This window comes from Phyllobates terribilis, unplaced genomic scaffold (assembly GCF_046119375.1).
Source record: "Phyllobates terribilis strain yellow unplaced genomic scaffold, ASM4611937v1 Scaffold_4__5_contigs__length_816908805, whole genome shotgun sequence".
Lineage (NCBI taxonomy): Eukaryota > Metazoa > Chordata > Amphibia > Anura > Dendrobatidae > Phyllobates > Phyllobates terribilis.
The window spans coordinates 748,673,446-748,688,988 of record NW_027362764.1 but is presented as its reverse complement, the minus strand read 5'-3'; the positions used below and the strand labels follow the sequence as shown (position 1 = coordinate 748,688,988).

Sequence of the window (15,543 nt, the reverse complement as noted above, 5' to 3'; positions counted from 1 at the left end):
AAACAACATTTTTTTTCTTTTCACTATTTGCTTGCTTCTATAGTCTCCATAGGAGACTAGAAGCAGCACTTGTCTGATCGCCTCTGCTACATACAGATGATCAGCAGATCACCAGTATGTAGCAGAAATGCTCCTGTGCTATGAGCGCCGACCACTAGGTGGCGCTCATATCGACCAGCTCATGACAACCACTGAAGTCTGCTGCAGACCCAGGGTTGTCATGACCACCCATTGGTGACTCGCGATCACGTGATGGGGCCGATGGGCAGGGTAGGTGACGAGCTTCCGGCGCGGCGCTGTTAAATGCCGCTGTCAGAGATTGTCGGCTGGAGTGTTGTTAAGCCGCCACAACTGGACTCTGGAGGAGACGTGTTCTGGGCAGTTGCAGGTCGCACTTCTCTATCAGGCATCTGACGGAGGAGTCTGGGTTTAGTAAATATCAGAGCAACTGGACCTTTCTTGGTGGGAGGTCCATAAAGACATGGTTGGGGGGAGTTTGGTGGAAGAACAAGCCCGGCCACAGAGCCAGATACTGGTATATAATGTGTTAAAAATGAACACACTATATGGACTGGAGAGGACTGAACACACCATAGGCGGCTGTCAGCATTACCTTGTAAAGGCACTTGATAAGGCACTACGGTTTTTCTTTGTCTTAGCTCATAGCGTTTTTGATTGTCTTCTTCACCATCTTCGTCTTCATCCTCGTCATCATCCTCTTCATCCTCATCATCATCTTCGTCCTCATCCTCATTGTCTTCGCCTTCTTCTGAGGAATCTAAAAGGGTTATTGGATTCCTATTTACCAATGTCGTCACGTGAAACAATAAATTGCACAAAATAAAAACAATTCCAGAAACCAATATGGTCCAGCCGCTTGCACAATAAACTTTTTTTTTTGCATTACCTTTAAGCAAAGGCCTGTGACTGCCAGTGACATGGGACTTCCACCAGCTGCTATTAGAAGCGCACATGGCACATGAATGCTCTTATACCGGTAACTTACAAGTGTAGGTGCTCGCCCTCTGCAGGTCCAGCACCAGCTCTCAACCTCTGTGCTTTGGCTGCAGCAGTGACATAACAGCGCTCATCACCGCTGCTGCCAATCACGGAGCTCATGCCGTTGTCAAAACAGATTGGGACAGCAGCAGAAAGTAGAAGCTGGACCCAGGATGGAAAGGCACCTCCTCTGTTCATTTACAAGTATAAAAAAAAAACAACACACACATGGGCTCCACTTTTCTTAAAGCGGTTGTCCACAACTTTTAATTTGACGGCATATCCTTAGGATAGGTCATCAATGTCTGATCGGCCGCGGTCAGACACATGGCACCCCAGCTGATCAGCTGTTATCGGCCGCAAGTACTTACACTTGCAGAGCTGCCTGTCTATTTGCAATGGCCTATTCAAATCAATAGGATGGGATGTGTAGTACCCTGCGGCAGGCACTACAAGTAGACGGGCAGCTCCGCAAGTACTTCCGGACGCCGGCAACAACGATAACAGCTGATTGCCGAAGGTGCCTGGTGTTGGACCCTGGCTGATCAGACATATCCTGAGGATAGGTCATCAATGTAAAAGTCGTGGACAACCTCTTTAGGGTATGTGCACACATCTCTTCTAGTTGGATTCTGCCTGAAAAAGTGCTTTTAAAAAAAGAAAAGAAAAAAAAAGTTCATGACTTACTGTTCATATGTTCAGTCTACTAGAGGCTCTTAGCTTCAGGTTTCATGCCATGAAGCAGCTAAAAGTAGTGACGTGATAATTCTTCAGCCGTATGGCAAGCAGCTCACAAGGTTATATATACAGAAAAAATAAAAGGCTGCAAAATCAGGCAAAAAAAGAGGCTTCAGGAAACACACCTAAATGTGAGCACAGAACCTGCTTACGTCTACAGACAAGTGAGGACATCTAATGCTCTACACTGAACGGGCTCCGTTACCTCCACTTTCTTCCTGATTGTCTGTAGTTTCTTCATCGAGCTGAGGCTCTTTGCGTTTCTGCTTCACACGAGAATACATGTCAATATTTTCCTGAAAAACAAGCAAATCAGCATCTGAATGACCATCCCAGCTTTTGTATGAATTGTATTGGTGGATTTTTATTTTTTTTTTATTATTCATTCGCTTCCTAAAAGGCAAAGTTAAGCAACTTTCTAAATAGACAATATTTTTTCTCCATTTTGCCTCTGCGATGTGCAAGTCCTTTATCTAGGAGAGTGATCTGTAAAACTGATACAAATCCAACAACGCTCCTGCTGCTGCTGATTCTCTGCTCTCCCCCTGTCTTGTCAATGTTATAGATGGCAGCAGGGAGGAAACTGTACACAGATCCACAGCGGAGAGGGGAGAATGCATGTGCAGTTGAAGGAAAGGCAGAGAAATGGTCTATAGACACATTCAGCCAATATTACTGGGAGAGACATTCACAAGAGAAATCTGAAACTTGGATCAGACTACAAACTGCTTATCAGTGTCTGAAAATGAATGAAGACTGCGCCAACTTTTAGTCTTCAAATTAACCACCATATGTAAAAATATATTTTTTTCCCATTTCAAGTGTCCATAGCCTTTATGACCTGTGTTTTCCAACACCTATAACCTTTTATTCTCTTTAAACACCAGGTTAATTCTCAAGCTATTAAATTGCTTTAGTTAGACAGTATGAAAATAAGCAAGTTTTCAACTGACTTGTCTTTTCCATCTGTTGTCATTATCTTACATAGTGTACAGCAGGTTGCTTTGAAGCTCAGGCCACAAGCGATTACCCAGCGTGTGGAGTAGTTACATCTCAGGAGAGGGGTTAACTCCCAACATACCAGCTACCTGCTCACCTCCCTCTCAGCTCCTGACAAGCTGCTGTTATAAATCTTGCAAAATCACCATTCCCCACATGTAGCTTCCAGAGTGGTTCTCAAAATCTTGTTTTTTGTCATCCTAGCAGTGTGCTTGGTTAAATGCCCTTTTATTTTCTCTGTGTAAATATAGCGATCGCACTGTACACTCCAGAACAAACCACTCGTGGCGGAATGTTACAGAACTTGTGCTGAGCTTTAGAATACTTTTAATATAACAGCTGTGTTCCTCATCAAAACTGTCACTGAAGGAGAATCCACCCTGCCAGCCCTCTTATTTCCTAGCTGCTCAAGAGGCAACTTCAGAATAATCCTTTCATATTTCATTATTGACTATCAGCAAACATGTAGCCCCATCTTTTGTTTTTTTAATCTATGAAGGCGCCCTTAAGGGAATCGGTTACCAGGTTTATTGTGCAGGCAGTATAATGTATCAGACCATGGAACTTCTCCCAATGCATGATTTTATCAGCCACAGTGAGTCCAGGTATTCATGAGCTGCCAGACTTCACCCACTAATTACAAACTTTCTCCCTATGGAGAAACTGGGCAAACGGCTACAGGTGAAGGCTTCAGTTGGTGAATATTGAGGTCTTACTGGCATGTAACAGACAGGACCCCAGAGCAGAACTCCTACTGTGGCTGATGAGGTGCACGATCTGTTGACGCCTACCAGAAGAGACACCACTGGAAATCATGGTCTCTGTCACTACTTTACAATTAGGCAGCATAAACCTGGTTCTGAGAGGATTCTTTGGAATCACCTGATTTAGGGGACGCTATCTTTTTCACCTATAAGAAAAAACAGACATCTGAATGATGACTTAATTAAAAAGAAAAAAAAAAAGAGGAAATATTTACTTCTTCGGTGTCATTGAAAACTCCTAAGTCTTCAAACTCACGCATTCTGCGTCGACGCATTTTTTTCATATCGTCCATTTTTTGTAGAACGGCTTCAGCGGTACTGAAAGAGAACGTCTTATTAAGCTTCGTATTTTTCAGATGTTGAAAATGCATAAATGTGACCTGACAAAGCCAGGCTGCACCAGGTTTGATCTCATCTTTAGGGTACGTGCACACGGCGTCTTTCAGGCAAATTTAGTCTAGAAGAAGCCTGAGGAAGGGCTACAAAAACATTTACAAAAATTACATTGCTGTGCCCATGTTCTGGACTATGTCACTTTTTAACCACTTTAAAGTTTGGAAACTTTGAAGCGGTTAATAGTAACCTTTTCATTCTTTGGACAGCGTTGTATGGAGGCTGCCCTCTCTACATACTTGAAAGTAAAAGGCGCAGGTGAAGAGGCTTTAGGAAAACGTTTGGTATTTTCCTGAAGCATTTTTGCCTTGAAAAACCTGGTTCCACCGGCATCTTAAGGACACCGTGTGCACACACCGTTAGAGACTTATACGTACTTTGTTATAAGTTTGTCAAATAGCACAGACTGGTTTGTGGTGGTGTATTTGCTTCGTCTGATCCTGCCACTGCGGCGAACCTCAACATCTCCATTCTCTTCATGCGTATTTTCTTTCTCCGCACTTCTGGCTCTCAACGGTCTGTTCTCTTCACTTTGGAGATGGTCTTATTTGTACGAGGGGGGAAAAAAAAAAAAATTTAAACATTTTTCCCCTAAATACAAGCAATAGGCTTCCAACTGCATAATTCTTTTATTACGGCGGTAACACAAGGATACTTTTTTTCTATTGGACAGGAGAGATCACCAGTTTTGAGAACCTTGCAGAAACTACATCAACCACAACAGCTGCTTAATATCGCCGAAAAAGCAGATTAATGGAGGTTTCAACTCAAATGATCACTGAAGGTGAATGGTGAGGAGCAGTCTCCATTAATCAAACTGCTGTTTACCAAACATCCCACACGTGATCGGATTGAGCGCTGGAGAATTTGGATCCCTGCTATGTTCCTCCATCATTCCCGAGTGATTTCTATAGTGTGTGAGAGTGGTATGACCAGCGCAAAGAGGGAATACTGCCATAAAGCACGGATACTCAGTCTGTACAATGTCACATCCACATGACCCAAAACGGCATTGCCCTATCGCACTGCCCTGCCGGATTTTCTTCCACAGCGCACCGTTGCCATCTCCTACCAAGGTAAACGACGCACACCAACCTGACCATCCATGTGGTGCAAACAAGAATGGGAATAATCTGAACAGGCCGCTTCATTCATTGCCACAAGAACCAGTTCTGACAAGGGTCAGCACGAGCACCCTGACAGGTCTGTGGGTATGTAGGTCCACACACAGCGAGCTGCCATGCTCTGTATGTTCGGACACCCTTTTTATCAGACAGCAGTAACCTTTACTCAACTTGTACCAAAGCAGCATTTCTGTTGGATCGAATGGAAAGCACAGCCTTTGCCCCGTGCATCCATGACCTTGGCTCCCAATTTATTATTTGTCTTTTTTAACCAAAAACCACTTTATACCAGGAATAGCCAGAAAAACTTGTTGTACACTGAGAACACACCTATCAGACGCTCTGAGCTAGCTGTCTAGTCATCACGCTTTTGACCCTTATCGCTCTTATTCTTACAGACACACATTGCCCACTTTTGAGAACAGACTACTGACTTGCTCTCCGATTAATGACAGGATTATGTACAGACATCTCCAAGTGATGCAGATCCCGTAACAACTGACAAGCCTCAATGTAGAGCAGTGGACCGTAAGCGTTGTAGGAATCTACCCGTGTGGTCACAGCTTTTGTAGACATTTTATTTTTCATCTAAGGTAATCTGATATATTGAAAAGTAACAGAAAATAAAAGACTCTAAAGGGGCGACTTCGTGAGACACTTGCACCACTTAAGGGTGGTTGGTGCAGCAACAGATTATATAGAACGACAATTACTAGCACAAGTCTGTATTGGCTCGTACATAGCGAGCGTAGCTTTCAATCTGTCTTTAAGAACAGCTCAAGATGGGACCAGTATACCAAAATCCCCGGCTCTTGATACATTTAGCACATTACATTACAATGCACTTTAATATTGGAAAACCAGTCTTAATAAACCTCTCCCCCTACGTACCGTCATTGCCATTTGGTGTTGGATCTGCTTGTAATCTGGCCAGTCTCCTAAAAGGAGAGACAAAAGGTTATGAATGATAATGCTACGGCTTAGCAGTTACATACAGCTAAATTTGCTAGCAAATATCAGTGTGCATGGTGTAGTAAAAAATTATTTACACAATTTACAAATGCACAAAAAAAACAACGAACATGTCAGTGTCAGGTGTACGCACCTAGAAAACCTTTTCTCTTCTGTGTTACCCATGGTCGGCGATTCATTCGTTTTGTCAAAGCTGGAATCTGAAAGGTTATGTCCATTTTCAGGTTTTTTCTTGCTCAGTGAGCGCAGTGCATGGCCGCCTCCATCATCTTTTTTGTTGGAAAAAGAGTTCTAAAAAGGGAATATGAGAAAAATGTTATTTTCCTGATTAGGGATGGGTAGACCACTGGAAGTTCAGGTTCACCCATCTCTACTCCTGATTTAAGGCAAATTCACACACTGAGTATTTTTAGTGCAGGTTTAACAAGTGGAGCAGGGGAAAAAAAAAATTGTTGCAAAAGTACATATTTTTTAATTTATTTGGTTTTGAATTGTCACTCTTTTCAACATATTGCACATTGACCAGACAGCTGTCTTGTCAGGCCACTTCTCAAGACCATACACCAGCACCGTGGACACTGCTTATACACCGGCACCGTGGACACTGCTTATACACCGGCTAGGTTTGCTGTTATGATCAGTTTTTACTCCTATTGATAGTGATGCTGTTGAACTCAATTTTTTATCTCTGTAGCTTTAATTGCTCCATTTCTTGATCCTCCATCTACCTGCAATACTCAAAACTTTATCGAAACATAGACCCTAAAAGAGTACCCTGCTGAAGGGTGGGCTGCTGCATTAAAAGGCAATCTGTCAACAGGTTTTTGCCATCTGAGCAGTGCAATGTATGGGGCAGAGACCCTGATTCCAGTCATGAGTCAACACTCCTGATACTTTGATCTCAGGAACAGCAACTACCATGTTAGTGTCTGGCAGCAGCTTTATTTCAGTGATCGCAATGTGCATTTTGTCAGCCTTGGGCTGAATTACCACAGATGCATGCAAGTTATATTTTTAAGACAAAAGCTGAATCGAAGGTTTAAAGTGCACCTGTCAGCAAGATTGTGCTTAGTAAACCACATACACTGTCAGGTGGGCGCCTTCACACTGATTAAAATTATACCTTTGTTCATTAAATCTGTGCTGTGGTTCATTTTTATTTTCATTTTTGAGAGGATATGCTCGAGCTTCGGGGCGGCCTTTGGGAAGGGGCTTTATCTGGTGCTCTGCTTACTTATTGATATATACAGCTTCTGACATGACACTGTGCCTTCAGTGACCTGCTTACTATTTTAAAAATACTGCCTGTGTAATTGTGGTAGAAATATAGAAATTTACATGTAACAAAACAGCCCCGCCGGCCGTGCAGTAGCATCTCTCGGTTGCCGCATGCGCGGCCGGCAGCAGCTACATTGATGTAATGCAGAGCCGGCTGTCAGTCAGTGCCGGGGCGCGGTAACAGCCGCCGCTCACTATGTACTGAGCGCTGATTGAAGCTGCAGTTCTGACTAAAGGCCCAAGGCTGCTGGGAGCACAGACGCTGGAACAGCAAAAGGATATTTGGCCAAATGTGTAGTTATTTTATACAATTTCTTTCCCGGCCCAAGAACCTCTTTAACTGGTAATTCTAACAAGATGATTTTCCTAAATCATCGTATATTTACAATTGCAATCAAAACTATTCACCCCTCTGCCTTACCCAATTACAAAATCAGTCAGTTACTAAAATGTATAAACTTTGTTTGTTCCTTGGCCACTTATGTCAAAGAAAAAAACAACACAAAAGGAAATTCTCTCCCAATCCCCTAATAACATGGTTCGCCTTCCCTCCCGCACTTTAAGTTCACTCATAGTTTTTGAGGTGGTCACAAAAGAAGAAATAACCAGGCTCCTCTAGGTCTTCTCACCCTTCTGCCTGCACTAGTGACCCTACTCTCTCTAACCTCCTCTAGTCCCTCTCCCCGGAGGTCACTGCACATCAAACAAATATTTAACCACTTTCTTTTGGAATATTTCCCTCCTCCTTCAAACATGCCATCATAACCCTGTTACTAAAAGAAAAAAAACAAAAAAACATTACTTGTCAACTGCAGATCTGTCTCTAACCATCTCTTCATTTCTTAACTCCTGGAACCCATCAAATCTGCTCTTTCGGATAACGACCCTTTACAACCCGGTTTCACTCTTTTACACTGTACAGAAACTGCCCTTCCTAAAGCCTCTAACAATTTGGTAACAGCTAAACCTAATAGTCACTTTCTTCTGGTTCTCTCTGCAGAATTTGACACTATCATTTGCTGGCTCTTATCTCCCTTTCCCCTTACTGTGGGGTTCCTCAGGGCTCAGTCGTAGGCCCCCCTCCTGTACTCTGTATACCACCCAATATTGGACAAATCAGATTTGGTTTGTTAGTCACTTGTAACTGACAGCCAATGATACATCACCCCTGCATTACTGCACAATACCAGTGAGATTGTTCACTGTCTCTGGCAGTATAACATCCCTGTATCTACAACTGAATCTTTCCAAACCTAAACTCCTTGGCCCAGAACAATTTTTTGACTCTGCGCCCAATTGATGAATCTGCGCCATTTTGAAAAGTTTAAAACGGCAACTAATACCAGAAGAAAAATAGGAAAGGGACATAAAAAATCCAAATGAATTGGGAGCCTTGTATTTCCTCCCTCGACTAACCTGCCTAAATCAGACACTGGCATTTCTATGGATGGTTCCAAAGCAGCACACTCGCTGTCATGGGGATGGGGTGATTTGACTCCACTCTTTCCTTTACTCCCGACATCCTATCACTCATGTTGCCTGCACCTCAAAAACACTGCAACTTTTTCTTACCTTTCAGCCTACAAAAACGTTTACTGTTGCTCTGATGTATACTTGTCTGGAAAACCACAACTCCTCTCTACTTATCAGTCTCCCTCTTACTAAACTCATATTTCCAATCTCTCAGAAAGCAGGAGCCTGGGTCATTTCTGTCCAGCCACTACACAGATGCCGCCACCCTGTACCAGTCGTTGCACTGGTTACCCATCTGCTACAACAACAATGTATCACTTTCACCCACAAAGAAGCCATCTCAGTCTCCTGACCTCAATATCATTGAGCCACTCTGGGGAGATCTCAAGCACGCAGTTCATGCTAGACAGCCCAGGAATTTACAGGAACTGAAGGCTTTCTGCAAGGAAGAATGGGCAGCTTTACCATCTGAGAAAATAAAGAACCTCATCCACAACTACCACAAAAGGCTTCAAGCTGTCATTGATGTTAGAGGGGACAATACACAGTATGTCAACATGGCCAGCAATCAACTGACACTTCCTCCACTGTATACACAAGGGGACACCGCCAGTCATACATATATTAATATAATATAAACACACACACGGGGCAAGACGAGAGGGCACCGCTATAATAAATTGGCAACCTTGAAATTGTTCCAGAGAATGAAGTATTTTTCCCAGAAAGTTATTGCAATTAAGCATGTTTTTTATACATGTTTATTTCCTTTGTGTGTATTCTAACACAAAAAAGAGGAAAAAAAATAAGGCAAATTGGACAAATTCACACAAAACCCCAAAAGTGGGCTGGACAAAATTGTTGGCACCTTTCCAAAATTGTGGGTAAACAACTGTGTTTCATGCATGTGATGCTCGTTCAAACTCACCTGTGGCAAGTAACAGGTGTGGGCAATATGAAAAATCACACCTGAAATCAGATAAAAAGGGGAGACGTTGACTCAATCTTTGCATTGTGTGTGTGCGCGTCACACTAAGCATGGAGAACAGAAAGATGAGAAGAGAACTGTCTGAGGACTAGAGAACCAAAAGCGTTTAAAAATATCAACAGTCTCAAGGTTACAAGTCCAGCTCCAGAGATCTTAGAATCATAGAATGGTAGAGTTGGAAGGGACCTCCTGGGTCATCTGGTCCAACCCCCTGCTCAAAGCAGGATTCACTAAATCATCTCAGACAGATGTCTGTCCAGCCTCTGTTTGAAGACGTCCATTGAAGGGGAACTCACCACCTCTCGTGGCAGCCTGTTCCACTCATTAATCACCCTAACTGTCAAAAAGTTTTTTCTAATATCTAATCTGTGTCTCCTCCCATTTAGTTTCATCCCATTGCTTCTAGTCTTTCCTTGTGCAAATGAGAATAAAGATGATCCTTCTACAATGTGACAGCCCTTGACATATTTGTAGACAGCTATTAAGTCTCCTCTCAGTCTTCTTTTTTGCAAGCTAAACATTCCCAAATCCTGCAACCGTTCCTCATAGGACATGGTTTGCAGACCAGTCACCATTCTGGTCGCTCTTCTCTGAACTTGCTCCAGTTTGTCTATGTCTTTTTTAAAATGTGGTGCCCAAAACTGTACACAGTATTCCAGATGAGGTCTGACCAAAGAGGAGTAAAGACCAATAATGACTTCACGTGATCTAGACTGTATGCTTCTGTTAATACATCCCAGAATTGTATTTGCCTTTTTTGCTGCTGCATCACACTGTTGACTCATGTTCAGTCTATGATCTATTAGTATACCTAAGTCTTTTTCACATGTACTGTTGCTTAGCTCTATTCCTCCCATTCTGTATATGCTTTTTTCATTTTTATTGCCCAGATGTAGTACTTTGCATTTTTCCCTGTTAAAAAACATTCTGTTGGTTGCTGCCCACTGCTCCAGTTTATTTAGGTCTTTTTGAATCCTCTCTCTCTCTTCTCTAGTATTAGCTATCCCTCCTAGCTTTGTGTCATCAGCAAATTTAATCAGTTTACCCTCAATTCCTTCATCTAAATCATTGATAAAGATGTTGAACAATACACGTCCCAGGACGGAGCCCTGTGGTACCCCACTTGAGACATTCATCCAGCTGGATGTGAAGCCATTTACAATCACCCTTTGAGTCCGATCACTAAGCCAGTTATGAATCCACCTAACAGTTGCCTGGTCCATTGCATACTTGGTCATTTTTTCAATAAGGATGGTGTGAGATACTTGATGTTCATTTGTCCAGTATGCAACATAATCAAGAAGTTTACAACCCATGGCACTGTAGCTAATCTCCGTGGACAGCAAAGAAAAATTGATGAAAGGTTGCAACGCAGGATAATCCAGATGGTGGATAAGCAGCCCCAATCAAGTTTCAAAGAAATTCAAGCTGTCCTGCAGGCTCAGGGTGTATCAGTGTCAGTGCAAACTATCAGTCGACATTTGAATGAAATGAAACTATGGCAGGAGACCCAAGAGGACCCCACTGATGACAGAAAAAAAGCTAGACTGCAGTTTGCAAAAAATGTATTGAAGCTAAAATCCTTCTGAAAAAGCGTCTTGTGGACAGATGAGACCAAGAAAGAACTTTTTGGTAAAGCACAGCAGTGTACTGTTTCCCGAAAACAGAATGAGGCCTACAAAGTAAGAAAAAAAAACACAGTACCTACAGTCAAATATGGTGGAGGATCAAAGATGTTTTGCAGCCTCTGGCACTGGGGGCCTTGACTGTGTGCAAATCATGAAACCTGAAGATTACCAATAAATTTAGCATAGCAATGCAGTGAGCAGTGTCAGAAAGCTGGATTTGCGTCCTAGATCATGGGTCTTCCAGCAGGACAATGATCCCAAACATACTTCAAGAAGCCCCCAGAAATGGATGGAAACACAGCGCTGGAGAGTTCTGAAGTGGCAGCAATGAGCCTGGATCTAAATGCCATTGAAAACCTGTGAAGAGATCTTTAAATTGCTATTGGGAGAAGGCACCTTCAAATGAGAAACCCGATGCAGTTTGCAAAAGAAGAGTGCTCCAAAATTCCAGTTGAGAGGGGTTAGAAGCTTGCAGATGGTTATAGGAAGCGAACACTTGAGCTTAGCGTTTGGCCCCTGTAAAATAATAATAATAAAAAAAAAACTATACTCACCTCCCGTGCCAGCGGTGTCGGCACTCACCGTCCCGGGAGGCATAAGCCCAGAGCCTAATCAGCGCTGGCGTCACTGTCTCCGCCTTCTTACGAATTGAACATGGAGAGGAAGTCCAGGCTGCGACTGATCTGACGACTTCTTCATGTTCAGTATGTCTGAAGGCAGGGCCAGTGAACATCAGCGCTGATTGGGCCCCTGGCTCATATGTAACAGCCTCATGGGAGTCCCAGGATTGTGAGTGCTGACACCACTTGAAGGGAGGAGTGTATAAGATTTTTTTTTATTTTATCGGTGCCAAGTGTGGGGTATAAGAAGGAACTGTAGTAGTGGACAACCTGAGGGTTGAGTTGAGGGTTCCAACAATTTTGTTCAGCCCATTTTTGAGTGAAATTATGTTTAATTTGCATCTTTTTTGTGTTGTTCCAATACACAAAGGAAATAAACATGTGTGATTATAATAATGTTCTGTGAAATACTTAAATTCCAAGAGTGCCAACACTTTTGGCATTGACGGTATATAAGCACAAGGACAGATCAGGGGGCACCGCGAGAGATAGAGATATATATACACACACAGATGTGCTCAAAAGTTTACATACCCCAGCAGAATTTTTCATTTCTTGGCCTTGTTTCAGAGAATATGAATAACAAACTTTTCCTCCACTCATGGTTATTGGTTGGGTGAAGCCATTTATTGTCAAACTACTGTGTTTTCTCTTTTTAAATCTTAATCACAACCAAAAACATCCAAATGACCCTGATCAAAAGTTCACATACCCTGGTGATTTTGGCCTGATAACATGCACAGAATTTGACACAAATGGGTTTGAATGGCTACTAAAGGTAACATCCTCACCTGTGACCTGTTTGCTTGTAATCAGTGTGTGTGCATAAAAGCTGAGCGAGTTTCTGGGATCCAGAAAGACTTACATCTTTCCAATGACGTTTCTGGATTGTGAGTCATGGGGAAAGCAAAAGAATTGTCAACGGATCTACAGGAAAAAGTAGTTGAACTGTATAAGGCTATGTGCCCACGATGCAGAAATGCTCCGAATTTTTTCCAGAGCATTTCCCTGGCAGAAAAAAAGCATGCGGATTGTACATGCGTTTTTCCTGCCAGGGACATGCGGATGTGAAGCAATCTTCACATGCAGTTCAGCATTCGGGATGTCAAGCGCTTTCCAAGCGGATTCGCATTGCGTTAAAAAACGCAGCAGGACAATTTCTAGCACGATCCCGCAGCGAATTGGCGCCCATTGAAGTCTACTGAAACGCAGCAAACCCGCAGGTATATGTGGATTTGCTGCGTTTCAATTAAAGTCAGTGGTCGCGAATTTGCGGCATAAACGCAGTGCGGGTGGTACCCGGGTTGGAGATGAGGACTGCAACTCCTCTCATCCCGACAGCAGGAGCTGTGTGGATGGAAGGAGCAGTAGTCTTCTCAGCCAAGCCGGCTACCACGTGCTGTAAAAAAAAAAAAAAACACCTATATACTCACCTGATCCTCTCCTCCTGGCGGCATACTGCGGGGAGCTGGCTCACTCTCCGCAGTATACTGTGCTTCCAGGACCTGCGCTGACATCAGTGATCAGCTGATTGGTCACGTGACCATTCGCAAAAATGTTCCCAGGGTGGTAAGCTCACCGGGGCTGATCAACCCCAGTGACCTCCTGCAGCATGTATATTGACAGGAGTGATTTTACATCCCTGTCAGTATACAATGCTCCCTTCTGCAGAAGTGACATCAGCGATGGCTGATGTCACTGCTGTAGAAGTGACTCAGATAGTCGTGGGACAATCACTGGAGGTACATGGACTAAATTGTTGACGCCGGACAGGTGAGGGATATGGTTGTTTGTTATTTTCCTTTTTTTTTTTTTGGAGGAGATCGAGGTATTCGGTGTCTGGGAGGGTAATAAAAAAAATATTGTAGAACCATGTGTTTATTATTTCATTAAAATACAAAGACGGGTCAAAAGTCTTTGGACCCATTGAAGCACCGGAAGGCAACGAAACGGCAGTTGTCCCTTTTTTCCTCTCTCCCGCATACCCTTCGGGGTCTCAGTCCAATGCTGCGCGCTGAAATGCTCCGCACACAAAAATAAAGGAACGTTTTAAAGAAGACTGGGTGAGTGCTGCCTTTCCTTCTATTCTTGCTTGTGATTGAAATATTTCTTGGATGTGCACCACCGTTTAAGTCTTGAAGCACATAGTCTGAATTATGCCCTGGTGATTGATCTTCTGAAAAAAAAGCGTGGTGCCAGAATGTTTCTCTTGCATTTGAACTGACTGACCACAAAGTATCTCACCTACAATACGCCAAACAGCACAGAGACAAGCCTCAATTTCTGGAACAAGGTAATTTGGAGTGATGAGACCGAAATTTAACTTTTTGGCCACAGCCATAAACGTTACATTTGGAGAGCGGTCAACAAGGCCTACAATGAAAGGAACACCATTCCTACAGTAAGGCATGGAGGTGGACTGCTGATGTTTTAAGGATGTGTGAGCTACAAATGCACAGGAAACTTGGCAAGGAAAGATGAATGCAGCACATTATCAGCAAATACTAAGCCAAACCTTCGACTTCTCAATATCCTTGACACCGACTCCCTCATATACGGCTCATGTTTAAGTGATAAATTTACTGTAGCACAGATTCATCTCAGCTAAAAGTCTAGACTCCTAGATCAGGGATAGGACAGATATTCAGAACTTTCTAAAATTCTTATGAAAAAAGTATTCCCCAGAAACTGCATTGAACTACTGTACCCAATTTATTATATATTTTACGAGTCTGTCCATTTTATACCAACTCCACAGCTCAGAGATAGATATACAGTACAGACCAAAAGTTTGGACACACCTCATTTAAAGATTTTTCTGTATTTTCATGACTATGAAAATTGTACATTCACAATGAAGGTATCAAAACTATGAATTAACACGTGGAATTATATACTTAACAAAAAAGTGTGAAACTGAAAATATGTCTTATACTCTAGGTTCTTCAAAGTAGCCACCTTTTGCTTTGATGACTGCTTTGCACACTCTTGGCATTCTCTTGATGAGCTTCAAGAGGTAGTCACCGGAAATGGTCTTCCAACAATCTTGAAGGAGTTCCCAGAGATGCTTAGCACTGGTTGGCCCTTTTGCCTTCACTCTGCGGTCCAGATCACCCCAAACCATCTCGATTGAGTTCAGGTCTGGTGATTGTGGAGGCCAGGTCATCTGGCGTAGCACCCCATCACTCTCCTTCTTGGTCAAATAGCCCTTACACAGCCTGGAGGTGTGTTTGGGGTCATTATCCTGTTGAAAAATAAATGATGGTCCAACTAAACGCAAACCGGATGGAATAGCATGCCGCTGCAAGATGCTGTGGTAGCCATGCTGGTTCAGTATGCCTTCAATTTTGAATAAATCCCCAACAGTGTCACCAAAGCACCCCCACACCATCACACCTCCTCCTCCATGCTTCACGGTGGGAACCAGGCATGTAGAGTCCATCTGTTCACCTTTTCTGCGTCGCACAAAGACACGGTGGTTGGAACCAAAGATCTCAAATTTGGACTCATCAGACCAAAGCACAGATTTCCACTGGTCTAATGTCCATTCCTTGTGTTCTTCAGCCC

At 43.0% G+C, this 15,543-nt stretch overlaps 1 protein-coding gene across 1 annotated transcript in view; it reads right to left on the bottom strand.

The window, feature by feature from the left end:
* ATAD2 (ATPase family AAA domain containing 2) overlaps positions 1 to 15,543 on the bottom strand; it is a 37,034-nt gene that overhangs the window by 20,114 nt on the left and 1,377 nt on the right. Inside the window, exons 2-7 of the mRNA XM_073679850.1 lie at positions 6,123 to 6,280; positions 5,909 to 5,955; positions 4,271 to 4,436; positions 3,716 to 3,818; positions 1,943 to 2,033; positions 614 to 778 (exon numbers count right to left, since the gene is read on the bottom strand). Coding sequence (XP_073535951.1) covers positions 614 to 778; positions 1,943 to 2,033; positions 3,716 to 3,818; positions 4,271 to 4,436; positions 5,909 to 5,955; positions 6,123 to 6,280 — 730 coding nt within the window. The remainder of the gene's footprint in view (positions 1 to 613; positions 779 to 1,942; positions 2,034 to 3,715; positions 3,819 to 4,270; positions 4,437 to 5,908; positions 5,956 to 6,122; positions 6,281 to 15,543) is intronic.